The sequence below is a fragment of the Neopsephotus bourkii genome, unplaced genomic scaffold (genome assembly GCF_033783945.1).
Source record: "Neopsephotus bourkii isolate Nb327-2 ecotype Australia unplaced genomic scaffold, CSIRO-AGI_Nbou_v1 NB_1500, whole genome shotgun sequence".
NCBI classification, from domain to species: domain Eukaryota; kingdom Metazoa; phylum Chordata; class Aves; order Psittaciformes; family Psittacidae; genus Neopsephotus; species Neopsephotus bourkii.
In genome coordinates this window covers 314,192-341,996 of record NW_026901976.1, presented here as the reverse complement: position 1 = coordinate 341,996, position 27,805 = coordinate 314,192, and the positions used below count along the sequence as shown (strand labels likewise).

At 44.8% G+C, this 27,805-nt stretch overlaps 2 protein-coding genes across 5 annotated transcripts in view; both read left to right on the top strand.

Annotated features, from left to right (window-relative positions):
• Positions 1-15,517, top strand: part of PRDM2 (PR/SET domain 2) — a 71,390-nt gene extending 55,873 nt beyond the window's left edge. For 3 of the 4 annotated variants that reach the window (XM_061369493.1, XM_061369495.1, XM_061369496.1), the window contains 2 exons: positions 10,932-11,067; positions 12,280-15,517. In XM_061369493.1, the coding sequence (XP_061225477.1) occupies positions 10,932-11,040 (109 nt within the window). In that variant the 3' untranslated portion in view covers positions 11,041-11,067; positions 12,280-15,517. Of the gene's footprint in view, positions 1-179; positions 1,753-10,931; positions 11,068-12,279 lie in introns of those variants that run through there. The other variant, XM_061369494.1, reaches the window with a different exon arrangement.
• A 5,326-nt stretch (positions 15,518-20,843) lies between these two features.
• KAZN (kazrin, periplakin interacting protein) overlaps positions 20,844-27,805 on the top strand; it is a 216,679-nt gene continuing 209,717 nt past the window's right edge. Inside the window, exon 1 of the mRNA XM_061369503.1 lies at positions 20,844-21,361. Within this exon, the coding sequence (XP_061225487.1) occupies positions 21,241-21,361 (121 nt within the window). The 5' untranslated portion in view covers positions 20,844-21,240. The remainder of the gene's footprint in view (positions 21,362-27,805) is intronic.

Below are 27,805 nucleotides of genomic sequence, written 5' to 3'. Positions count from 1 at the left end.
GCTCTGTGTAGGCACTGTATTTTTTTTTTTTCCAGGAAATCTTAATTCTTCGTATTTTTTCATGTAATATTTGTCTTCAGATGTGTTTTCCACCTTTCCGTTTCTCTGTGTAAACATATTCCGTTCACAAAGAGTTTATTTTGTCATTTATCTTCAGTTTTTTGTCTTTTATTTTCTAGGAATCTCCTGTAAAAACAAAACAAAATCCCTTAATGACATGGTAGAGCTGTTGCATGCTCAACTTAGGATAAGCACTACGCCAATGGATGTGAAATCCACCAAGCTTGCGAAACCAGCTGAAGCTGACTCACAATTGTAAAATTGCCTTCAGGCTTCTTGCTAATAGTCAGGGTCAGGCTTAGGTTGTCTTACTCCGTGCCTGACACACATGGCTGGGCTCCTGGATGATTCAGTTTGAAGGGTACTATTCAAAACAAAACCCATGTGAAACCACCAAAAAAATAGTGGAATTAACTAAACCAAATCTACCTTTGTGCTTGCTTAGATCCTGGAGTTGTCTGTACCTTCGTGAGTGGCATGCAGGCAGGTCAGTGGTGTATTTGGCAAAGCAGGATCCTTGATCTTGTTGATAATTCAGTGTAGATTCAGGGACAACAAATGTTGCTGCACTCAAAGTATTTTTGTCATGTATTTAGTCTCTTTTGTCTAACTGAATCAGTAGAGGCCAACCTAGCACCACAGAATCTCCTTCCCACCTCCTTCTCCTTGCTTTCTGAGTCTTTTAGATATCCAGTGTACAAGGGGGGAAAAGCCTGATTTGGAAGTTTTATGGATTTTTTTCCAAATTCCTATTTATACATGCAAATGAAACTTTATATAGCAATGAAATACTGATATCAATTTCTAAGTACCATATATATAATGAATGCATTGTATCTTTTTATTGATAAGAAGGCTATAGACCAGGACTACATACCTGTATATTTTGAAAGTTAAATATATAATTACTCAGAAAGGTTGTACACCTCTTATCTAATAACTTAAGACAACAAATTAGTCTGTTGATAACAGCTTTTTGTGGAAATGCTGTTTCTCATGTGTTCATACAGCTTTCAAGATTAATGACAGAATGGATGGAAAAGTGACTCATTTCTTTACACAGACACCCCTTTTATTTTTTGTTCTTGACTTAAAAAAGTAATCTACCTCTTAAAATTTGTAGTTTAATACTTTGGTGAATTTGTGCCACTTTAACTTTCACTTTCACTATCATTCCCATTTTGTTACATTTCTGTTATGGGGACTTTATGTTGAAATACTGTATAAAAGCATTTGTAGCAAGTTTAAAAAAAATAAAATATTTAAAATTATTTAAATTGTTTTGGACACTTCAATTGTACTATATGTGATTTACATTTTACATCAATTTCAGTTTGTTTTCCTTTTGGGTTGTTAATCTTGGAGCATGTTCCTGTATTAAAGTTTGCTGTTAGTTATATTGTTTCTTTTATTGGAGAGTGATATAAAGACTATTCTGATGAAAACATTAAAAATTACAACTTGATGTAAAAGTGGGGTTGTCATTGCTTTTGAACATTGTGGCCTTGCTGAAGGTACTGTAAATGCAGGTAAGCAACTGAAGGGGGATTTTCTCCTCCAGCACAATGCATCGAGTGAGTTGCAGATGTATGTAAGTCTTGGTGGTGTTGCAAGCACTTAATGACCAACTAGATGGAACTGTCCTGACACATTTTTATATAACTGTAACCAATAAAGTCAACTTTTTGCAAACTTGTGAGAAACTTGCCTTTTGTATGGAACTGAGATGGACGAGGAGCAAAGCAACACTGTACATCTAGAAGGAATTAAGTGTGCTTGCATCCCTTAGCGGTCTACACCCACGTCACTGGAGCAGCTTCATAGCAGTTTGACACTTCTGAGTTAGGCCTGGATTCTTGTTTTATTTGAGGATACAATACATTTGTATTAACTAAAATGGCACACTTTAACTTTTTTTGTACTGTACTGTTTGATGTGCTTTAAACACATGAAATAGTTTAATTTATAAGGTACATGTGAAGAGTTTTGGTTCTGAGAGTTTGGGATTGTTGTATTCCATCACCAAGATGTACATTCTGCCTCCTGCAGTGGAGCTGGAAGCATCTGTGTCCATATTAGTGTGGTGATTGGATGGAATAATGTAGTATCATTAACACCATCAGTATTACAGTAGCCAGTTTCTTAACTTATTCATTACCGATCCTGTAGTAAATATTGTATGCAATTGTCTGTTCAAATTAATACTTCTGTTTGAGTAAGATTCTTTGGCAAGAACTCCCCTGTTATTTTCTGACGTGCCATATCATTCCTTGAACACGTTATCCTCTCCAGAGTCAAGTTTTCCATGAATTTTAGCAAAGAGGAAAATCCTGGTCCAATGAGTCAGGAGTTCTAACTTTGTTCCCTGGGTGCTTTTGCAGGCACATCTCTGTTGGGATACTATAAACTGCAGTTTGGTAGCTGCACTGTGATGGAAAGGGTGAATTCTATCCTAACTCACAGCAGTGGTTACGTGGTAGGACAGCCACAGTAAAGCATTTTTATATTGATTAGGTTTTGCTATATTTACTTAAGTGAAAACATTTTGGTTTGCATACCCATAGCTGTATTTGGATAGATAGAATTAGGAAACATAAAAATGTAAAACTCTTCCATACTTTTGAAGTTGCTGAGGATGGGGCCTAAACTTCCCCTTACCTACTTGTCACATCTTTCATCTCTTGCTGACAAATGAAATACCAGTTGGTGTTTGATCTTGCTGTAGTGTTGGTGTTTTGATCGCCATGTAAGGGTTTATTAGATGTCTAGCAGTGAACTGATCCTAAATAAGCCAGTTTCCATCCTTCATTCCTTAATATGATGGCAGAGGTTTGTTGCCATTGTCTGTGAGGTTTCTGTGCTGTGATACTAAATCTGCGTTGACCCAAGAATGCTACTATGCTGAGATGTTCACGTGTTTGTACATGCCAGTTCTTAAGAGGAGGGCTGTATGGTGGACATCTCTATTCCAAAGTGAGAGCTAATAATCAGGGAACAAGTTTCAGTCCTAAATAGGCACCTCATCATAGATGGGGAGTTTAGAACTTATAGTTACTGTTGCATCTCATCTGTGTAGTTGAATTTTTGTGGCTTGTGTAATTGCCTCTTTATGATCTGAATGCAACAGTAAAGCTGTAACGATGCACGCAAAGTGCTGACGTTGCTTGAAATGCGTCCAAACAGGCACTGAAAGCAATAAAACTTGTCCTGTTCACAAGACTGACATGCTGCTGGCGATCAAATGTCAGTTTAATAAAAGCAGTAATGCTGCAGTGTGTGTGGAGGTGGGAGATGTATCGCATTGTGGTTACTCATTAGCCGGCTTACTAGAAGGAGTTAAAACCAGCTCATATCAGAGAATGTCTTGTGGTATTTGACACCCTGCATACAGTGTTTCCTGCCTTGGTCTGCAAGCTTCTCACCCTTTATGTAAGGTACCTGTAGTTGATTTAGGTTAGGGTATTTCTGATACTATGTCTTGTCAGCATTTGGTATTATAAGCCTCTTACTTGAAGTTTAGTTTAGTTCCTGATGATTTTCCTCATGGAAATGTAGAAAACTAGATCCTGGCAGTTTGATGTGTGAGTTTCCCATTTCAAGTGCAGAAATGAATAGCACTCTTTTACTGAGGTTTGGGATTTCATCTCCAAAATTATGGGGCCATTTCCAGCTTTTACTGGAGTCAAGTCCAGCTGAGTTACAAGTGATAACCTGTGACAGACAAATAGCTTGTGAATGACCTACAATACATAACTTGGAAGACCTCACATACTAATTCTAGCTTTTATTTACTGCATGTGTGATCTGAATGAATTACATGATGTTCTATTCCTGCTGAAAATGAGCTTAAGGATAGATTCTGAGCACCAAGTGGATGCTGTTCTGGATCTGAGATTTGTGGTGAGTTGTGAAAAAGAGGTAAACTTCTACAGCAGCTGTAAACTGGTAAAGTACTAGAAAGAAACTTGGGACTAGCTTGATATTTCATAGTAGTAACTGAAGATACTTTAATACCAATATAGAGCAAAGCTGATTTGGGGTCACCCTGATGCAATATTTATAATAGAATATCAATCTGTGTAGAATTGATGCTACATTGTGTTTGGTGGTTTTAGGGTGTAGTGAGTTTTGAAGAGAACGGCTAGGAGCTGTTCAGGTTAAATCTCACAGACGTGTAATGGGAACCCTGTGTAAAGCCTCGCCTACACAATAGTCTGAGTTACTTTCTGAAGCAGATTGCTTTATCTAAGCTTTATGGATGGACAGTTACCCAATATCAATGAACTGAGAGTTCACACCTGCTCAAGAGATGTCAGAAAACACCTGGAAACAAAGTACAAATTAAAATGTTAAGAGATTTCAAAAAAGCTGATGGTCTGATGTCATTGAGCCCCCACAGTGTTCTATTGATGTATGGGATGGATTTTAATTCCAGAGTTGTACACTGTATTTTGGGTAGAAACCATGACACATAACACAGGGTGGAGCTGCTCTCTAATGAATAGCAGCTCTTTTAATAGAAGGGGGTATGTGTAGGACCTCCCAGTAGTGGAAGAGTGGGAAGGTGAGGAAAGTAATTCTATTTCAGAGCAAGGAGCAAATAAAATACCCAGAGAGGCATGATACAGTATTGGTCTGTTACACACACCAAATAAGACAATTTGAAATGTTAATGTCACTAAAGAGGGCTCTTTATGCCATATACATGAGTGTCTCAATGTCATTTCTTAAGCTTGCTTTGGGATACTGACTTTGCAATATAAGTTAAGGTATTTTTTGAGTGTAATTAATGAGTTAATACTTTAGTGCAGCTGAATTTGGTGCTGCTGTGCCCTCATCACTTGCAGACAGGCAGAGGTCACCCCCAATGATTGAAATAGATATTGGACCCAATAGTGGGAAAGGAGACTGCTGGTATAAGCAGGGTCTAACACGAGATTGCTTGTGGAACTCGGAAAGGAGGTACCAGAGTCCTATTGCTCTGCACCAATCTCTTCAGCCACTTCCAAACCTCTTCCTCAGTTCAGAGGAAGCTTGCTTGCTATTCAGGCACCTCTGACTACTCCTTCCAGTGCATACTTCATCGCTTTGCATTCTCATTTTGCAGCTCCTGCACGTTTACTTCTCCTAGTAAGACTTAAAAAATGCTTTTGGTAGAGTGTGCTTTTCAAAGTGTGTGTTTGAGAAAGAGCATTGAGATACTGCTGGGTTTTTTTTTTTTTCCACAGATACAAGGCAGTAAAACACTGGAAAAGGGAAGCTAGACCAGGCATCGAGTTGGAGGGAGGCTTTTTTGTTAAGAGAAACGTATCTGCTTCATCTTCCTAATTTATTCATAGCTGGAATGGTTTGTGGGACTTAAGCAGCATGTTGTGTATATCTCTGCTTATTTTTTGTAAGAGTTGTATGTTTCACAAACCAAACGGTGTTTCTGAGTCCTGGTTGGGCTGAAACTGCCAAAGGGTTGTGAGAAACAGCTTTGGTTATTCAGTGGGTGATGTTCCATTCCTCAGAAATGTGGGCTCAGCATTCAGGCCATGTGATGCAAGGTGGGATGGGGCATTGTAGGCATGCTGCCCTTCAGGTGAGCATGAGAATTGAGACTTCCACTGCTCCTAATGCCCTGTGTCAGTCAAGAAAAGGAGACTAACCTCAATTTGGGGTCTGTCTCAGCGGAGCCTGCCTCAGGGCCTTCTGCAGTTTAGGCAGTGCTCATGCCTAAATGCCAATGGTAAACACGAAGACTTTGTTTCAGGGAGGTAATTCTGTTGAGAGAGCAGTGGATGTGCTGCCTGCTGAGGGTATTTGAAGGCCTGGCAGCAAGTGAGAACAGAAGAGCTCAGTCTGTTCTCATTGCAGGTTGAACCATGGGGCATGGGCAGTGCTCCATCATGGGTCCTGGGGGGTTTGCATTGGGAAGTGCTCAGACTGAGCAAACCCTCTCTTGAGCAGATCTTGTGAGCAGCAGTTAGTCATGTTCCAGCTGTGACCTTATGGTAGAACTCCCTTAGTGTTTCATTTAGGTGCTGTGATTTCTGCTAAACGTAGCGTGGAAGGAGGCAGGGAGAGACTGAATTCTTCCATCACTGAGCTGCTGTGAGTTACACACTGAAACTGCTGTCACTGGAGTTTGACTGAAGGTGTTTTCTCCATTCATTACAGAGAATGCTTTGACTCGTCTCCCTTTTTAAATTGAAAGCACATTTTGTTCTGTGGTTTCTTTATGTAATGAGACTGAAGGGTCATAGTAGTTCTGCTGCCCTTCAGTAATCATTTTGAGCTCATTCAGAGTAACTATTTCTGTGTAAAGCTAAATAAAATTTGCGTAAGTCTTCCCTACATACCTTTTCCTGTCATGAATGTGATTCAGTCGATAGAATCTTTTAAACAAATGATTAATTAGTTTGTTTGACAATGTAGACATGTATTTGAGTACTGCTATTTTTAATGCAACATTCTTCGCCTTCTGCCTCGCACAATGCTCTGTGCTGCTTTAAAAGGGCAGGAAGATGAATTGAGGGTGTGATACTATTCATCTAAATTTACAGACCTGGACCAGGATCTCTTAAAAGGAACTAATAATGCCTGAGCTCAACTTGAGCTACCACCAAAGAGACTGATTTCCTGAAAGCTCCGTAGCTGAATCTCTGTAAAGTGGCTACTGTAGATCAGTAGTTGCTTTTGAAAATCTAGGGATGTTTAAGTAAAAGGGTACCAATTTGAGGTATTTCCCTAGCTGAGTTCAGGCTTGGTGTGAGATTTACTCATTTCAGCAGTCTCAGTGTTGGCTTGGTGTTTGTCACTGCAGGTAGTAGTGGTCTGAAGCAGGATTTTACTGGGAGTGGAAGTAAGTCAACAATGAAGAAACATGAACTCTAGAGCACATGCATGAAACAATGCAATTCCGGAGTTACAGTGAGGGAGCAGTGGTGCTTTAAAGGTCTCAATTTCTCTGAAGCACTGTGGTTAGCATGCTGCTAGGAATCTTCTTGAAAGCTGAGAATGCAAAGGATCTCAGTAACAGGTTTTTCCAGTTTAGATTCATGAAAGGCCTGACCATAAAATCATAATATTCATGTTCTGTCCTTCAGCGTCACCTGACTGCAAGATAAAGTCTGATGTGTTCCAGCTTTTTCACCCGTTTCATAAATACACATCTCAAAATAGCTGCAGTACAGCACGTTAAGGTCCTTTTAGCTTAGTGCTGTTCCCCCAGTTCTGGTACGCAGAGGCAGGACATCCTTCTCCAGGAATTCTATGGACAAACCTTTTGTTCCGATGAAGAGTTTGTTTCACTTAAATAAGAACAAGAATAATAATTGTTCATGTAATTGGTGGTTGATGGTTTTCCAAGTCCTTGTTTCGTGTATTTACTTTCCCATTAAGCAATATTCTAGTGCAAGAGAGTACATGCTAGTGGTGTTAGCAGCACCATGCTTTAGTTCTTGCTGAGAGCAGAGTGCTCAGAACTCTGTTATCCAGACTCTGAACTCCCTTCCTTGCCTTTGGCCTGTAAAATTGCCTACCCTAATTCTCCAAAGCCAAGAATTTGGGCTCAAGCATCCAGATCTCTTTGTTTTCTCCCAGGTTGTCCTCATCTGTGTCAGCTTAGATGTAGTTTTATTTAAGAGTAGGAGACACTTTTGATAGACCATGTCCCTATCTGTTTTTGTGCAGTGAGTTGGAGTGCATGTCTGCGGTGCTGGCTCATATGCTTGGGGTTTTTGAGTGTAGAAGCCCTGCAAGAAAAACACACTTTAATTGAGGTAAAATGTGAACTTCAGTTACCTGAGTGTTTTATGCATTGACTTTTACTGAATGTCACTGGTGTGACCAGCAACATCGGATCACTCCAGCCTTCATTCCCACTGGTAGCGTGGCTTATGTTTCTGGACCGTTTCTAGTGACCTGAAGTAGGAACTGGGAAGAGCATTGATGGCACAAGTGTGGTAGGAGAGAAGGTGATCTGCATGAAAAATACCAACTGTATTTTGGGAATGGCTGAGGGAAGGGGGTGTGCCGGGAGCTGGCAGTTTCACTGCTGCATGCTCTGTGTGTGCTGCTTCCTTCAGTGGCCTCGGAAGGTGCATGGAAGTAGGAATTTGGTTTAGACAAGCAAGGTGAAACTTAAGTATTCAGTGGGCAGTTTAAGACTGCAGATAGGAATGAGGGTGGTAGCAGAACCTTACCTTTGTTCCTGCCTCTGCTTTAAGGCTGCAGATTTTCTGGGCAGCCTTGGCAAATCCCTGTCCTTCTGACTCAGTTCTGCAGCTTTAAAATGGGGATGATGGGACTGACTCATACAGTAAAACACTTTCAGGTCCAAGGATAGGAGACTAAAACATGGGATTTAGTGTATTGTAGTGAGTCTCACCACATTGAGTGATCTGTCTTTAGTTGGGGTGTGCTTTCAAGTGAGAGAGAAGCTTGGGCCCTAAGTTTTTAAATAATAGCATTGTTTAACTTTTGGTTTAGGTTTAACTTATGGCATAGCTGCTGCATTTACCAAACCTGTTTATTCTAATTTAAAAGCCCTATCGACAGAGAAAACTTGCTGTAGATGAGTCCTTCCTGCTGCCTAACATTGTGTCTCTGTGCCCTTGTTAGCACAGCATGTTTTCTGATGCTGTTCCTTTGTTTTCCCACCCTTTCCCCCCAGCTTATTCTGGCTAAGGCTGTTCCTGAGCAATGGCCTTGGCAAAGCTGGTGTCGTGTGGGGTGTGCTGCAGTGGTGCGCAGTGGGGCTGGGGTACAGCCCCTCACCCTTTCCCGATAAATCCTCGTTGCTCGGCTGCATCAGCACAGGGAGCCTGGGAATTCCTTTGCCTGTCTCCAGTTGCCCTGCACGGGTGATGGTGGAAGCAGGTGCAAAGTGACACTGCTAAAATTAGTAACCTCAAGAGCTGTTTCTACATGTAATGGGGGCATTTCAGCTCCCTCCCTGCTCCAGGATCCGCTTCCCTGGCAAACCCTGAGAGATCCTCCTAAACCAGCAGGAATCCAGCATTTCTTTAAGGAGTCTTTAAACACAGAGTTCTCAGTCCAGTTTAATGGCAGCACAGAGCAGGGCTCCGTTTTCCTCACTGCTCTGGTAAAGCAAGCATCACGGCTTTGCCAGTGCTTTGCCATGAAGAAGTCCAATCTTTGTCTAGAAAACCAGGCCCTCCATCTTCTTCCTCTAATCTTTGACTTCTAAACAACAAACCAATGATCTGTTTGCTCTAAAGCAAGATGGAATTAGGAGATGAAGGATCCCTCAGTTTTGGGAGAGGATGAGGAATGTGCATCTGAAAATGTGTCTGAAAACGCAGGTCAGGTTTTCTCTTTGTCTCTTTGGATTTGAGGCTTTGGATTGGTTTTGGTTGAGGTTTCCCACAGGGTCTCATTGCATGCAGGAACGCACACATGTTATTGGTGGTAGGACTTCTACAAGTCGGAGTGAATTTTGTGACATGAAGCATTACTTAAATGGAAACCAAATAAAAAGAACCCAGAGTTTATCTCTTGTAGTTCAACTGAAGCTGAAAAAACTTATTTGGGATATTCTGCTGTGTCCCTTTGTAACTGCCCTTACATGGGACAACAAAATCCAGCCTTTGGTGACCTCCTTGTTACCACTCTGTGATTCTTGGTCTCTAGACGGATGCTTCAGTGTTCCATTCACAATGGCTGCAGAGTAGGATGTACATGTAACAACAGCAAAACATTGGGAGAGGATTTTAACCACAAACTCTGATTTGGGAAGAATGGAAGTGCTTAATCTTCAGAACGTCTGTGGTTTTGCTTCTCTGTCGTAATGGAAAACTTGGTGCTTGTGTAAGGACAAACAACTGAAATCTCCTTGAAAGGGTGCACATGGGACTCTAAAAATAACCAGGAGAAACCCCCTGATTTTTCCCTTTGCTTTGATGTGGTGTGTAATGAAATGATGTTCCAAAGCTGTTCCTTTGGCAGAACATGAGTAGTTGGGTTTGGTGGGACTCCTAAAGGATTTGTGTATGAAAGGTTGGGATGAAACTACAGCCGGTTTGGGAGGTGATGTGCATCTGCATGCACCAGAGAGGCGCAAGGTGGCAAAAGATGCTGAATGTATAAACAAATAGGGGGTGATTTTTCTATCTTTTAGTGTAAGAAGTTGAACTCGGGTGTGCATTTGAGCTGAGGTTGTATGTTTAGGACAGTGCCATAAACCCTTCTGCTTCCCTTGCTTTGACTCATGATTTCACGCTTATCGACATCACAGTCAGTGGAGATATAAGGAGCTCAAATAAAGCCTCTGGTTTTCACTTCCCTTTTGAAAGGGTTTCTTGCAGTTAGTTTTAGATTTGAGGTGAAATAATGAATCGTGCACTAGAGGCCCTGGGGCAGCGCTCGCTGCAATGGTCTCTGTGTGTCAGCATCAATTTTGTCAGTGCTGCAGTGGCAGCAGCATGGTGCAGGCTTTAACCTTGGGAAAAGTGACCAGCTCTGCTATGATGCTTATGGAAAGTGAAGTTTCTTTTATGTAAATCTGTATTTTAAAACCTGCTGTGGACTGTCGTGAGCAAACAGACCGTGGCTCTCCTTACTGCTCTTTACATCACTGTGGAACCCAGTTGGAGGGTCTGAGACATGGCATGGGAGCCTGGATGCTGCTTCCAGTTGATACTAGGTGTTTTGTGCTTAAAAAAACTTTTATCAGGGTAAGTTCAGAACAAGGCAAAACTCCTTCTGGCCTTCAGAAGCAGGTCTCAACACTTGCAATGTGGGTGCAGTGTATGGTTTTTACTTACACCTTAGTAAAGCCCCTATAGGGCCCTAAAGCAAGTCTCTGCTTTATGCCCACAGTACCCTAATGCATGTGTATGGGTTTCTTCTGCCTCTCTGTACAGTTACAGGCTCCGCATGGCCTCTAGATGTCCTTCCTCCTCTTCGCATAGCACCAGCACCAGGCAACGCAAGAAATCCAACTGCATCGCACCCCACTTCCTTAAGGAATAGACTCTTCTGCATGTCCAACCACACCAGGTAGGGCGATGCAGCTGGGTGCTGCCGCGGGAGGATGCGTAGGGCTGCCTGTCCTGTGCCTCTGTGGGCAAGGAGATGCTATACAGGAGGTATGAGATACAGATATTACCCAAGCCTCAGGAAAGCCAGTGTTGTTGCCCTTGTTGTAAGTGGTTGCTGATGGGAAAGGAGGTGTAAAGCAGGAGAGGTGTGTCAGAAGTGGGGCCTCTTGGTTAAATCCAGCACAAAGGACACAGTCTTCGCTGGTGACGTGTACTTGTATGCTCTGGTCTAAAGGATCAGGTGGGGCAGAGTCAGCTCTTTAGCCCCGTGGAAGATGTGGGGAGAGTTTTCATTCATTTATGAGGTTTTAAGACATAAGGTGTTCTGTTGCTCCTCTGGATGCTGGAGGAGGGGGCTTGAAGATGGTGGTAATTTTGGTAAGGATGAGGTTTGTCCCCATCTTAGAAGAAAGTGCTGTTTGTATCTGATCATAGTACAGAGTAAAGTGCTCTGAGATCTTTTAGGCTGAATGTGTGAATGCTGAACAAATTACTAGCTCTGACCAAAAAAAGTATGCCTGAGAATGTGTGTTGTGCCTGGCTGCTTTGCTTGGATGCCAGAAGCTCCAGGACCACAATTACAATGCAAATTGCACTGTTACAATGATATACAAAGACACTAGCTGGGATTGTGGTGAGATAAACTGATGTAATGAAGCTTATAGGGGCTGGGACAAATTAATGACCTGGCCCAGTGGTGTTGGTAAAGGTGAATGAATTTCTTGTTGGTTGACTTTACACAAGACACTGTCTTCTGCTGCTTCATTTCCCTTTCTGTAACACATAGATACCTCCTTTATGCTGCTGTAACAGCTAAGGAACATGATACATGTGTAAAGCCAAAACTGTGCCAGCAAAATCAAGATGCTGCAGCCTGAAATTTATTCTTTGTTAAGTATGTTCAGGAAAATAACTTTCTGGGGACAAATTAGTGAGATTGTGAAATTTATTATCTCCTGAATGATGGGGGTGTTTGCTAAGGAAATGTTAACATCCCTCCCTGAGGCATAGACCGTTCAGTTGTGGGAAGCCTTAACACAAAACTGACTTTACACAAAAGTGAAATTGTGGGCATCTTCTCCCTGCTCCCATCTCAGTGTAACGGGGCAGGTGCTCTGACTACTGATTCTTAAAGCTGACACTGATTAAATGCAACTCTCTGTGTTTTCAGGTACTAAGAACATGGAAAAGGTGAGGTGAAGTGATCCTCAAGCATTATCCTTTCCTGCTTTTTCTCACACGAGGTGAGAGAGGTTCCTCAGCAGGTAACAGGGACAGTAGTTTCTTCTGCTGGAAGCACTGCCTTGCTTGCTGTCACATCGTCCTTCCTTCCAGAGGGAGAGAGCACAGAGCAGGCCTCCTGCCTTCTCCAGAGAGTGATGAGCTGTGGCTGCTGGTGAGGGGTGATCTCAGGGTCCCCTGTGCATGGAGTCTGCATGTCCACATCCAGCATCGAGAAGCGTTCAGACACTTGCAGGCAGATGAAGCGTGTTCAGAGGGTTAATGGGTCTGGATGAGTCTCCTCGTCCTGGTGGAACACAGAGGGGTTTAACATACTATGCAATTCAATTCTGAAAAGACTGTTACATCCTTTTAGTTCCTGCTTTACATCCTAACGGGTAAAGAATGGGGCATCCCATGGAAATCCATGAGGGGAGTGGTAGGTTTTACTGAGGTTTCCACGTCTGAAATCTGGGGGTATCCCAGTCTCTCATTAGCTTTAATGGGCGTAATGCCATTGCTTTCTAAGTGGGTCAGGACCCACTGGTTTTTGGGAAGTCCACCTGCGAAGTGCACTGCTCACCCAGTTTCATAAAGGGATAAGCATCCGTTTCTCAAAAGTTGCCATTACATTTGTTGTTGGCCTGGTGCTCCTGTCATAGTCAGGATTGATTTATTTAGTGAGAGTATCAAACTTGCATGTTGCTGTGCATACCAAGTGACATTTCTCCTTCAATACAGAGCTTGTGTTTGCAGTCCTCAATGCAAGCATGTTCTGTTACAGTGGTCCAGCAGAGAGGACGTCCGTGAAGGCAGCCAAGATAGACAAGCTGCAGAAACACATGGGTCAGTTGGTAAAACACAGTGCAAAAAGGTCTCTTACCTCTTGTTCCAAAATGGTGACAGTCACACATTGGTGTATCATCTACCAGGGGTGCTTCTCCAGGCCCCTTCATCTCAACACAAGATGAAGGGTTCCTTCTGTCAAGATAAGTTATTGCAGGATCCCTGCTAAGGTAGCATCCGTGTTTGGGGTTTTTCAAGGAGGCCAGGGGGGTGATTGCCCTCTTTTTCCCTATTTCAGCCAGTTTATTCCTCTCCTTGCCTTTGCACTCCACACAGATAAGCACACATCTGTGTATGCACAAGTTAGGTAAGAAAAAATAAGTGCCCGGTTGATACTCCTTCCCTGGAAAAGTGAAAAAAAAAGATCAATTTTAGATATAGCTTCATATGTATATGACGTAATATATATGTATGAAATTACTGAAAACAATTTTGTATAGTTTTGCTGAAAATGAAATTGTTCAACATGAATCCAAAAGCTTTAAACAAGAAACATTGGGTTTGTGCATCGTGAAGTTGTTTTAGCTACATGTTGTTTGAGTTGGAAAGGAAAGGTCTTCAGGATCTTCTATTACCCAGCTACAGATTTTTTTGGATAACCCCCTGCTGGAGGCTTTCTAAGTGCCATTGTGGTTTGGGGGAAGGCTGAGCTGCTGAGAACTACATGAGCCATAAAAAGCTACATCCCCTTCCATGTTGGAAGTTCAAGACTGATACCATTGAGTGCAGGCTTTGTGGGGAGAGTTCATGCCACTGCTGGCTGCTCTGGCGCTAGGATTTGTCCCCTCTTGAGCTTTTTTTGCTAGCAATAATTTCCTCTTTCCCTGTGTGATGTAGCAATGCCAAAAGAAGGCTGAACCTGTTCGCAGCAGCCTGGGAAGACTGAGATTCTCATCATCCATCCAAACTGCTTGGAAGCGAGTATCCAGATCTGCTTGGCAGATTGGTAAACTGTGGTCAAATAGCACAGAAATGAAGTTCCTGGCCTTATGCGTATCTCGGAGAAGCTGGCATGTACATAGAGCTCTCTGATCACTTCAGCTCGCTTCAGCTTTGCACAGGATGTCTCAAGTTCTAAAGTATTTTCTCTCCATGTTTTCTCCTTCCTCTCATCATCTAGTACTAGTGTGGTAAACCCTGTTCTTTCAAACAGGAATTCTCTTCCTGCGTGTCTGGACAGCATCTAGATCATCTGAAAACTGAATATACAGAGCTAATAAAACCTAGCTCCAATCTCCTCTGTCTTAAAGCACCAGTACAATGTTCCCTTGCTTTCCTGAGTGCAGAGATCACCCTGAGTGTATAAACGTTCCCTGGTCACACAAGGATTGGTGCCAGGGAAGAGCTTTCTTGCCATGCAGCCCAACTCCTGCCTTGAACACTCCATTCTTCTGAGATCCCCTCAACTTCCAGCAACAGTAAGTGAAATTCAGTACAGTCTCTGGCACGGATGCTGCTGAGTTTAGTGCCTTTAAGGCATACCAATGAGGTTAGAAGAGGTCGCTTTTGTGCAATTTATTATTGCTGCTTTTTTTAGCATCGTATTAACTTCAATAACGGGCAAACTCAAGGAGAGAAGTGTGTAAATTGTTGTGATATGGGAACATTTGTTTTCCCCAGAGGAATTCCGATTTCTCACATGAGGCTGTAAATATGTATTTACACTTTTAAAGCACGTCTTTATGTCCTCCCTGGTTGTAAATGCTCTGTTTTTAAAGTTTTATAATGCGGGTTACTCAACCAAGAGACCGGAGCACACAGCTTTACATTGTACTGCTCTGTCTGAGGCGTCGAACCTGGGGCAGAAGAACATCCACGCACCGACAAGAAACACCCCGTGGTTGCACCAGACTTTTCCTTGTTTTCCCTCAGATAAGAAAAGCAGGAGATTGGGGGGGGAGGGTTGTTCTTGCAGAAAAAAGGATCAGTTCAAATGGTGTAATTGCTCTGCTATTTATCCACAGTAAATTCAGGAAAGTTTGCCATTTTTTGTTGCCCAAGGCAGAATTTCAGAGTTTTGCAGCAAATTTTTAAGCTCCCCCCATGCCTGCTGCTGAAACGTGGAATTTTGCTCTTGATCAATATCCCAAGTTCTCATGAAAATCCAAGGAGAGGGTGGGGAACAAGCTCAGGTTTTGCATGTAGGAATTAGTGACAGCGGTAGCTCCGCAGTGCTCTCGGGACAAGGCTGATACTGAGATGCTTTTACAGAATCAACTGTGTGGAGATGTGGTGGAGCCTGGTTGGTTTGCGGGTTCTGACCATTCCTCTGAAGGCTGAAAGCTCTGTTGTCTGTCTGCCGTGTAAAGAAAAAGAACAATAAATTAATGTGACAAACAGCATTATGGAAATAGTGACAATTATTCCAGCAATGGAAGTGTTCAAAATGGAGATTTGATGTAGTCCAGTTCTGAAACAGTGGGATGAGGGGGGGGGTGTCTTCTGATGGGTGGCAGGAGGGGAGGAGGGGGATAGAAATGTCACCTTGGTCTGTCAAGCTCCAAGCATGTGATTACTGCAGACTGGGCTCTCCCAAGAGCTTCAGACTCTGGGTCTACAGGGTTGGATGAGCAGCACGGGAGCTCTTTGTAGTTTGGACTCTCCATTCACAGCCCAACCTCTTGCAGCGCTGTGGGAGCAACACAACACAATGAACACCAAGGGTCTCTGTAGCTATGGGGAGGTGAAGGTTTGAGCAGGGTGTGAAGTGGGAGGTATTTCACTTCCTAGAAATGATCCCTGTTTCATTTATCTTGGTTCAAGGATTTGCTCCATCACACCCCGAGGGGAATTTTACACCTTTGCAGGGCTGTGGAACTTAGCACTTCCTTGAGGGACTCAGTGTGCAGCCATTCATCACTGCTGCGTTAATTCAGCTATTAATAGCAGATACAACAAACAGGTTTGGGAACAGATGAAGTGTACGTATGAATGTTAATTTCACATATGCTAGAAGTGGCTCTTTCACCCCAGAAAATCTGAACATTCTTTATGCATTATAAATGTGATCTGTGGGTAAAAGATCATTGCTGCCATCACTGCCCCTTGCTGCTTTGCCTGCAGCAGTCTCGCAGCTCACAGTGCTGCAGCTTACCTGATCTTTATTAAACACCAGTCAGCTTCAGTTCCTTGGGAGTGATCAGATTCTGCTGATTATTCCCTGCATGAGGAACTTCTGAAATACTCTTCACCTAAATAGCTGCATACTTCCCCTGCTCTGAGCCCCCACGGGAAGCAGCAGTAACTACTCCTTTTGTAAGAGCTGTGGCTTTTCGAGGGGAAGACTACCTTCAAAAACAGGTAAGGAGAAAAACCCGCAGTGAAGCTGGTGCCTTAGTACTGCTTTACTTACACTGTGTGTATTGTGCTGCTTGCAGCTGCTGGGAGGCAGGAGGATGCAGAGAACAAGATGCTGCTGGGAGCAGAGTGTCCGGATGAGGCTATTTGAGACTTTGATGCTGGTGCCAATTGTAAACGGTCTTGCAAGGTGATAGGACACCCAGAGCATTGTGTATGCGCAGGAAAAATCTCCAAACCAACACTTAGTGGACATGGAGGAGACAAGTACATCACACCTGAGATCCCCAGCATCTTGTCACCTTGGATGTGAGCTGTGGAAGAACAGTAGGAATAGAAACGTACATCAGGCACTGCTGAGTAATGTTTTCCTGCACTATGAGCAATGGAGCCTTTCACCTCCAGGCCTTTGGCTTGCACCAAGCCAAGGTCATTGCTCAGGGCTGGTTGTGGCTGGTGATGAACAGCCTGGGGGGAAGCAGCCTGGTCCCACAAGGGCACAGAGGGCACACACAAATAGCGCTGTGCCTCCTGATGTGAGAGACATTCCGCTGGGTGTAGGGATGAGCCAGCCTGGGAAGCTGACAGAGAAGCACGTTCTGGCCTACTGGTCAGGAACAAGCACCACTTATTCTCCAGTGAAGAAGATGGGGGGGCCAGACAGGTGCTGGGGGTAGGAGGGAATGTCAAGCTGTGCTGCATTTGTTTTATGAGTTGCTTTGCAGCTGCCTTTGAAGGAGAAGAGGCAGTTGTCGAAGATTAGACTGCTCTGGAAATACTCTCTTAGATATGAGATGCTCATGCAAATAGTCTCCCCCCTCCTTTCACTGCTCTGCTAAGTTTTGGGTCACCTTGACTTCCACAGGGCTTTGAATAGGTTTCTCTCTATTCATTTTTCTTTGTGCCATTGGCTGTGCACAGAGCTAGGCAGGAGGGTGCTATCTCCAGGCTCATCCCCTCCTCACCCCTCCACACCCTCTGTGGAGCACACTGTTTGGGAACAAGCATTACGTCAGAAAATTGGCACTGTAAGACATCTTGCTCATTGTTATACTCATCTTGTCATCTACGTAATGTTTATACACTGAATCCTCCTACAGCTGGAATACTTAACTGATACTCCCTGAACTTCATCCTCTGATTCCTCTAGGAAGTGCAGTGATTAAGGCTTACCTAGGGTGCATTGATTTAGGATTGCATCTTAGTTTAACCTTGGGTGTGAAATACCCAGATGATCTCCTTTAGTACTCTGTCCTAGTAGATAATGTCTCCCTGAGTTCAACTTCTCTTTGTGCCTAGCATCAACTAATTACAGTCCTTTCATAGTTGATATTTCTTTTCTGCAAGGATGTTTATACATTAAATAAGCCATACTTCAGGCTTACTTTGATAAACTACCCAAAATTATTTAAGTCTTTTAGAGTTTGACTTTCTCTCTGCACCACTTACATCATTTCCTTCTGTGCCATTCCAGCTTTTGTTTTCTGGAATGAATAAAACCCACCCAAACAAAACTATCTTTCAGCCAAGAACTAATGGAGATGTCATCTGAAGGAAGGGGGAAGTACTGCTGTAACTGGTGCCAGACCTTAAGTGTATTGCTTCAAACCCATTACTCAGTTTTCTCTGCATGACACAGGCGTAGGAATTGCATAAATGTTCCAGACCTGGTTTCAGTAGTGTTGCCTGCAGAGGAATAATTGCATCCATACCTCCCCATGCATCCAGCCAGCGATTTGAGCAGTCCTTCTTGTCAGTGTGTGCTGCAAGCTAGTGCAAAAATCCTTCTCACTTATTTTTGGTGTCTGCTTTGTAACAGTGAAACACTGACTTCCGACACACAGGAATGAGTTCTCACTTGCTACCATTCACTGCTGGTGACATCTCAGTAAGTAACATCTGAATTTGTCAGTGTTCTGTCCTGAGTCCTCCTCTATTCCACAATTCTTTGCTACTAAGAATGCTGTTGTGAATAAAGCCCCTTTCTCACACAGGGTGTTTCTAGAGATGTTAAATATCACTGTAACAAAATGCCCATTCTGTTGGTGTCATGAGTTTAACCAAGTCCTTCTCTGCAGGGCTGCTCTGAATCTCTTCTCAGCCCAGCCTGTAGCTGTGCCTGGGATTGCTCTGACCCAGGTGTAGAACCTTGCACTTGGCATGGTTAAACTTCATGAGGTTGGCATCAGGCCACCTCACAAGCGTGTCAAGGTCCCTCTGGATGGCATTCCTTCCCTCCAGTGGATCAACCAGACCACACAGCTTGGTGCCATTGGCAAACTTGCTGCGGGTGCACTCAATCCCACTGTCCCTGTCAGCGAATCAAATCCGATCGCAAACGGGCTTTAACACGTCTCCCTTTCTCTATTTCCTCTCATTTCTTCCTCTTTCTCTATTTCCATACATAAGAAGCTTTCTTACAGCCAGGGTGCCCAACCTACCAGTACCAGACTCCTTAGCACCTGCACAATATCCATTTTCTAAGACTTTTGATAGTTGTTTTTGGCTTTTCAATAACTTTCAGTGCACTCCTCTAATGCATAATGGAACTGGGGAAAATACCTGTGAATTGCTCTGCAACACTAAGACTGCCTAAAATCCTGAAGAGCTGGAAAAGTTTGTTAAGAAAATAGGGAAAAGGGACTTTCAGGCAGCCTCCTGAATAAGTTTTTTGTTTGGTTGGGGTTTTTTAAGTTATACTTTAATATTTCAGTGCTAGATGCAGCTGTGTGGTGGATTCTGCAGATACATGATCAGGAGTAGATGTTGCGTGAGATGATGCCAAATGTAGAACTGGCTCCCTTTGCTCTTCACTTACCACTTCCCACCAAATTAAATGCCGCTAAGGCGTTTAGTGCCAGGTTTCCTGGCTTTTTGCATAGCTTTAGAGCCTGCTCTTGTAGGCGTCGAGTATCAGTAGGCTTTGCCCAAATGACAGCTTGCTCTGGGCAGCTGGACATGGTCACAGCAGGCAACAGAGTGAGAATGTTGAGGACATGCAGACCCTGCACTTGGCCTTGTTGAACCTCATGAGGTTCGCATGGGGCCACGTGGAGTTTGTCCAGGTCCCTTAGGGTGGCATCCCCTCCCTCAGGTGTGTCAACTGCACCGCACCGCTTGATGGCATCTGCAAACTTGCTGAGGGTGCGCTTGATCCCACTATCTGTGTCACTGAGGAAGATGTTAGTTACAGCAGTCGTTACAGAAAGGAGCAGCCTCATGGGAGGCAATAGTTTTCTCAGCGCAGAACTAGGTTAGGCAGCTGTTTAAAGTGCCACATCTACCGGTGTCTTTGGACTGTGAGCAGAAGGGAGTAGATACAGCAAAACGACAAAGCCGGATGTGTAGGGCAGCACCAGCTCCTGGCTGAGCATCCTCCCTGTGTGCTGACACTGCTGGATGAGCGGCGCCTGCAGCGCAGGCCGGCAGACCTGCCTCCAGTTCCCCACCGCTAAAACACCTCCGGCGGCCCTAGGCAAGTCTCTGCCTTTCCCTGCTGCAGACGGGGCTAAGGACACCTCCCTGCTGCACTGGGGTCTGAGCTGCCTGCAGGCGCCTCTCCTGCCCCGGCTGCGCTGGAGCCCGGCAGTTTTCCATCTGCGGTGCCTTGTCCCAGCGTGCGCTCCTGGAAAGCACCCGTGACGCACAGGGCTCCTGCAGTCAGCATCCTCTGCCCTGGCAGAGGGAGTTTTTAAAGTGAGGATGAATCAGCTGAGCCAGCCTTCCCTGGGAGTTAACTCTGGCTTCTCTTCCGCACAAACACCTCGGCTGCTATTTACGTCCCAAGAGGCGCAGCAGCCCCAGCCCCGCGGGAGGCAAAGCCAAGGGCATCCATGGGCAGGTTTTGGGGTACCTGCGCTACCCGCTCCTTCCCCTTGAGCACCGCAGGAAGCAGGCGCGAAGGGGTTAACGCTCCCGGCTGCCGGGCCGGGTTAGCGCTTCCAGGTGCCTCCAAAGAGCGCCCGGGAAGAGCCGCCGCATCCGGGCAGGGCAGAGGGAGGGACACTGCAGCAGGGCAGCGGCAGCGGCAGCGTTATTTAACGGTGCCTGCAGTCTCCTCCCCTCGCCTGCTCTGCTGGGGGAGGGAGCGGGGGAGCGGGCTCAGAGGAGGGAATGAACCGCGCGGCTCGGGGCTGCCGGGGCTCGGGGCCTGCGCCGGGAGCCGCCGGGACCGCTCCGGCTCCGCCGCGGGGCTCCTGCGCTGAGCTCCCAGCGTGAAGCTGGGCTCGGAACCAGCGGGTATCGCTCTGCTGCTTCAGCGCCTGCTGGGCCCTCACGCAGTGGTGGTGGCGTTGGCGGGGGCAGGCCCGGGGTGCTGGCCTGGCAGGGCAGGGCAGGGCAGGCTTGAGGTCCGGCCGTGTCCAGGGCGGAAAACTCCTTGTGTTCCTCGAAAGAAGATGTGCCCAGGACCATGGGCAAGGTAGCTGCTGGGTTTGGACATTTTGGCTTCCCAAGAAGAAAAGAGACTCGTGTCTTTGCAGTCACTATGGATGATACCCTAGAAGAGGTCAACCCTCGTTGCTTAATGCTTGTTTGTGCCTGAGGCCACCAGACCTGCCTGGGACACACCGCAGGACTCCTGCAAGAGGCAGAGGTCTCAATGCAAATACCAGTGAGAACCCACTGAACCCATTTGTGCTGCTGCTCTACCTTGAGCAGGGGGAAAGGAGCATCCTCTGGGCTGGGGAAGGAGCACCATTGCTTGGGGGGGCTCCTCCTGCCCGCTGAGGGGGGACAGAAGCTTCTCAGAGCTGCTGGGCTCAGCCCCATGACTAACAGGAAGGACTCGAAGATTGCTATGGACTCCCCTCCGGTGACCTCCAGCTCTGCAGCAGGCCCTGTTACCTTCTCGCATGTTTTCGGGCAGCAGTGCCAGCTTATGGAAGCAGGTAAGAGAGAAACGTGTGCAAGTACAACCTCGTCATCCTGCATCTCATCTCCTGGTTTCCAGGAGGTCTCTTCCCTCCCATCGTGTTTCCCAAGTTCTTCATCAAACCTGGTCTTATCCAAAGGGAAAGTTGGAGTGACTCCTGTCACATCTGTGTAGCTCCCTCAGCTTCTCCCCAAACTACCTGAAACCTATGTGTCCAAATAGTTACGACTACGAGGCAAGGGTTGGGTTGATTGCATGTTTTTGGGTTAACGTGGTCTGGAGCAAACTGCTCTTTGCCTGGTAGAGGACATCCCGATTCTGTTTGGATGTGTACACAACATGTATAGCAATGTTTCCAGTTTCAAAACAATGCCTTTCCAGCTAGAGGCTGATTTGCTGCTCTGGAGGGTGACTCGTGCAGTACAGAGCCTCTCGAGGTGTGTGCATCTTTACTTCGGTGTTCGATTTGACAAAGGACAAAGTGTTTGGTTGTTTTCCTTTGCTTCTTCTGGCTGTTTGTGTTACCATAGCACGTAGAAGCTCTGTTCCCTCTCCCAGTTGTTTTCATACACTTGTGATGTCTCTGCAGAGGGGCCTGGCTGTACGTTGCCTGTGGCTTTTGGGTATTAAGGAGGGAGTGTGTAACATGGCTTATCCCAAATGTTAAATTTTTGCCTCTTGCTTTGCTCTAGCATCCTGCATCCTCCTTCATACTTGAGTACCCAAGGCTAACAGATTAGTACAATGAATCTTTTCCCTACCCCTGCTTACAGGTAGCTTGGAGAACGGATGTATGTATTTACTTGCAGCTGTGGAGAAAGCCTGGGTTTTAGCAATGATAACATCTGCTCTGAATTCCTAGGGTTTGTTTCACTGGGATTTGCTCATTACTGTTTGATGCTGCACGTATCTTGCAAGTATGTTCTCCAAAGTGCCCCATCCCCTCTTTCTCTTTCCTCTTTTTCTCTCTCTTCTTCCCAACCAGATCTGTGACTAATGAGGTTTGATTGTAATGTTGCTATTTCTGTGGTGGGGTACAAGATATTACATAGTGGGGGTTAGCTGCAGATCTGTGGGTGACTTCTGCTGTGCCTCTCGTAGTACTTTCACAGGCTGAGCTTGCAGAATGACATATCCTCAGCTCATGAGACCTGTGACCATGCTACTGCCTCCAAGGAAATGTCAGGCTGTTTTTCAAGAGGGTTTAGTGTTAATATTCTGTATTATATGGCCTGGGATCAGTCCAGAGGTACAACACATCTGTTGTACTGGATGTGACAGAGAAGAGAGGTGTGAAAGCCCTAGTCCTGGGTGAGCAATTTGTTTTCCAAATTAGTAAGATTGATCAGCTGGGGAAGTGTAATAGTTTTGGTCCCAGGTCCTAGTTTTGTTTCTCTTTCCTATAGAAACCCCAGAGAGGAAACCTGTGATTCCAGGGCTGTTGAACCCCACCTCAGTAATGCAACCATAAGATTTTCTCTGTTTTGTGGATCTTTTTAGCAGGATTTTCTAGATGTCTTCTCAGGCATGTGCGGCCTGCAGGTTCGAGGTACAATGCAATGTAGGGGTGGCTGCCATGAGAGTCACTGATACTCAAAGCAAATGGGTAGATACATGTGATATACATCTATTTCTATTCCTATTCTTGTGACAATATAAGGTCAGCATAACTGCAGGCAGCATTTTGGTTGATGTGTTTGTGGATTTGCCTGTGTTCATAGGGCCTGTGCAAGCTGCCACTGTACTCTGGGGTTTTAATGTGCCCTAAGGAAGCAGGAGTGGATACAGGCTTGGGATGCCAGGCTCCAATAACTTAGTTATGTCCTATGCTCAAAGTGACACTTGGGGTGAGCTATAAAAGGTCACTACATGGCGTAGGGCTGCGCAAGTGCCTTTACAAACCATGAACCCAAGATCCTGTGAATCTTCTGCAGTGATTTCTGAGGAGCTATGTGTGGGGCCAAGTTCTCACCCCTACAGGCCAGATTTCATGAGCAAGACTTGTAGGCACTCAAGTACCACATCACTGCTGATGGTGACATTTGCTGGTTTTAATAACTGTGATGTGCTTGAATGTTAAAGGTTCTGGCCTTAATTAAATGTCAGGTTATGTGCCTGGAGAAATACTGAACTCCAGGTAAATCACAGAATTGACAGCACAGCTTTCATGTACCACCTGGAAAGAGCTCAATTTTCTATAGCTTCTGCCTTTGTTATAAGGACTCTTTTCCTGCAAGGCACCTGCAAGAAGAGCTGGGATCTGCTTCCAGAATATGCTTGGGTTTTGTGTAGCAGTGTCTGTCCTTGAAGGACAGAGCGGAGGGTGCGTGATGCTCTTGCAAATGTGTGTCCCCTTGTGCCGGGTGCTGCTCTTCAGTAACTTGCTCTGAAAAGCCAGTACTGAATGCCTTGAAAGTTAACTTGTTTCCAGGCAGCTGCACGTCTTTCCAGTTGATGGAAGGCTTGAAGTTTTTTATGTCTCATTCTGCATAATTGGCTGATTATTCATGCATAGCTTTTGTAGATTTGCATAATACCCTAGGATGTCATATGGTAATCACAATATTAGTCTAAAGAGTGTGTTGTCATATGGGAGCCCTGCTCCAAAGCTATTTCGTCCTTTGTGGAAGTACTTGATCTCTATTTAACCTATGAAGCACTGTTTACTGGTACATTATATAGGATGCTCTCTTGAAAATTAGTTTTCTATCTTCCTATTCTACCCCACTGTACTGTTGTCGTTACTTTACCAAGTTTACTATGCCTCCATAGATCTGTTTGGTGGGATGTGTTCCTTGCAGTTACGTAGGGTTTTGTGTGCACTGAGCAAAGGGAGTAGTGCAGATTGGAACACTGCAGGTGGCTTAACTTCTCCTTTGGAGCTCCCTGATAGAACTCAGGTTTTCCCAGGCAGGCAATTCTTGCTGTTTCAGGCTTTAAATGTGCCTGATGCCTGAAAGATCTGTCAGTGTCATCTGGGGACATGGTCACCTTTCAAGAGTGTGATTTCAAAAGAGGGGCTGTAAGTTCTATCTGGAATTGCTCAGAGAATAAGGTTTTCATTTCATGGGCAAGCCATGCAGGCTGATCGGTTTTTCACCTGGTTCAACCTAACTCCAAGGCTGGTGATTTCCAAAAGGAATAATTGGGAAAGAAGCTGTCTTCATAACCTAACCCTAAATCTTTCATATCTTAGCCAGAAGTCCTGTCTGCCAGGGAATGAAGGAGCATCCTTCATGGCTGAAGCACAAATTTGAATCTGGCACAGATAAACCTACAAATAGTGCCAATACTGGGATGAAAGGGTCTGGGTTTCTCCATTTGGCTGCTTCTGAATTTAAAAATAATAAAAAACCTTGTAGTGCCAGATATAAATCTTCCAGACTTAAAAATGAGAGAGACTGAGAATTTGAAGGGTATTTCCCTTCTGCCCTCCCATGAAGTATTGAATACATGGAGTGAGACCAGAGCTCAAAGAGAGCTGAGGACTCTCTTGAAGAACTAGGCTTAGCAGAGAAACCACTTTATACACAGGCAAGTTCCAAGCAACTTGTTCTGCTTAAAACCACGACCATAATGCAGGTTTTTGGACTCGCAGCCTTGACTCACTGCTCCGTTAGACTGTCCTTTCCCATGTATTCTTTGGCTTACAGATGCTGCCGTTTTGTTAGGCTCCAAGTTGCTTTATTTCTTATATCTTTCCAGTTATTTTTCCATTGGTTATGAAATAAGGAACTTGGTTCAAAATGGACCAGAAAGAACAGGAAAGCTTTAGGTGATTTGAAAATCTTTGAGGCTTTAAGATGTTGCATTGAAAGTTTTATATATTATCTTTTGGTTATACCGAACACTTCCTCAAGGAAATGCCCTGATTTGTTGCATCGGACACTATAGGTGTGCTGACTTGCTTTTAAGCAATTACAAGGTGCTGAACTCACAGCACTGCACTGCCTGATGAGAAAAGGAAGCAGAGAGTGACAGAGCAGACAAATTTGCTGGTGCACAAGCAAGGTCTGAGGGCAAACCAGCCCTGACAGCTTTTAAAGGAGCAGAGCTGCAGCAGGGCAGGGAGGGGTTCTTAAAATAAACCCTCAGATCAATGCTTGTTTGTAACTCACTGCTTTTCCACGTGGGATGCTGCTCTGCCTAATAACTCCTTTACAGCCAAGTCCTTTGTTAAGAAAGCTTCACTAATATCATTGCTGATCTAAAGCACATATCGGGCATATGGGAAGAATTTATGGGGAAAATCACAGCCCCTCATAAAACACTGAAGAAAATCTCTGACCTTTCAAAATGAAGCTGAGGAGCTGAGCATTTGCCGTCTGTGCTCTCATATTTTTTGTCCTTCAGTCCCTTGTGCATTTTTCCATGATTTAATTAAGCACCAACCAAACAGGATCTGGTTTCAAACCTTCTACCTGCAGCTGAAACAGAGCAGAGGTGATCTGGTTTTACCTTCTTCCCAAAAGCTGACACTAGTAGTGCCTGTCAGGCACTCAGGGAGCCACATCGCTCTCATCTCCTGCCACATATGTGTGATGAAAGATGATTTAACAGGTTCACATCAAAGCCACAACCCTTTCTGGTCTTGGGTTTCCGTAAGTATAGCCTTCAGCGAGCTCAGGCTCAGGCTATGAGAACATTTGAGCTAAACCCTTGTGACAGCTCTTCTTTCCTCCCATGGACAAGAGAAAACAGTCAGCGTGAAACCTGCCTGGGTCAGTTGGTTTGAGCCCACACAGGGTCAGGGCTGGAAGCGTGTTCCTTGGCTCTCAGTGCATTAGGTTTCCCACAGGCATTAGTCTGTAATACATTTTTAATGGTAACGAGTTGTTCCATTTGCTCTCCCAAGGGAAACCCTGTGTGTGTGTGTGTGTGTGTACAGCAAAGACACTTTGGTCCAAAGCTGATTGCAACAGTCCTGATTGATCAGCATGCCATGGGGTAGGTCTGTGCATGAGCAGCAGATTCCCTGGGTTTGGGGACATAAGCAACAGAAATATGTATCAGTTGAGTGAGGTGAGATGAATTCAGTGATCCCAGAGGCTGGTCCTCGTGGGCGATAGCCTTGTGATGCTCAGTGCAGGTACCAGAAGGTTGGACTTGATGATCTTAAAGGTCTTCTCCAACCTAGTTAATTCTATGAATTAACTTCCCCTGCAGACACCGGGAAAGGAACTATACTGCAGGCAGTGTTACAACATGAAGGCCTGATGTTGCTGGCATTTCGTACAGGGATGGCAATGGTGCTTTTTCCCCTTTTACTAAATCTGCCTGCTCTTGAAGATTGCTGTTTTCCCTTGGGGTGGAGCTGTCATCTAGCTCTACCTCCTGGTATTATGGCAGGCTTTAACGGCTTGAAAGCAACCAGCATAAATCTCTGTGCTCAGCACTATGGTGCTTAAGAACATGTAGATGAGATCCCTGCCAACTTTCCATGCATGATATTGTCATGCTAAATAACCTTGTGTGTGTTGATGTAGAAAAAGGTGTCATTTCTGTCAAAACCAAACCCCTGTTTTTCTGAGATGACAAGAAGATGTACCAGAAACAAACTACTCCAAAAGCCTTTTGTGGTTTAGGGGAGAACAGGGTAATCTGATTCTCTCCAGTGCCAGCTCCAGCACTAGGAGGGAGTCATTTACCTCTCCCCAGAAAAGCGATAGGTAAAAATCCTCCTTGACAGATGACGTGCTCCTGCCTGAGCTGAATAGATGAAGGGGCCACATAAATGAAATGGGAAGATTACAACTATTTTTCTTTTCCACCCAGTGGAATGAGCTGTTATGAGGGATAAAAAAAGGTGAATTTTATCTCTTCCTTCACTTTGTTAGGTAGCACTGTGCTCCCCAGGAGGAAAATGGTGATCAGTGCCTTATGAAGCTCACTTGCTGTTTATGCCTTCTATGGCTTTACAGTGTTCTCCTTGTCATCACAGCAATATTGTGTTGTTGCTCCTTGCTGGGGAAGCTGCAGGTTATGTGGGGGGTGCTGCACAGGGGCGCACAAGACAATTGCTAGCTAATACTCTAGAAACATTCCTGTGAAGTGCATGGGAAATCAACAGAGATGGCATTTCAGTGATCGAAATGGGGGCTAACAGGGTGGAGGGTGTGTTATGTGTGAGTGGGTTTCCTGGTTTGGGGTTTTTGGACTGGAAAAGCTCATGGGGATTGCGGCACAGGGCTGAGATAATGGGTCAAGGGTCTCTCACAGCAGAACTTACCTGTTTCTAATGGCCAAATAATAGATCATATCCGGAGGGTGATGGATTGTACCTGCTTTGAAGAGGGGAGAAAAACAATGTTTTACAAAAGCATGACTGTAGGGCATCTGGGCATGAAGTGAGGAAAGCTGGACTTAGCCTGTGGCTAAATCCATGTTTCTAGAGATGTATTTGGTGCTGTACTCCCCAAAGTAGTGCTCTGCATGTAGCAGCAGCCAGGAGCTGAGCAAG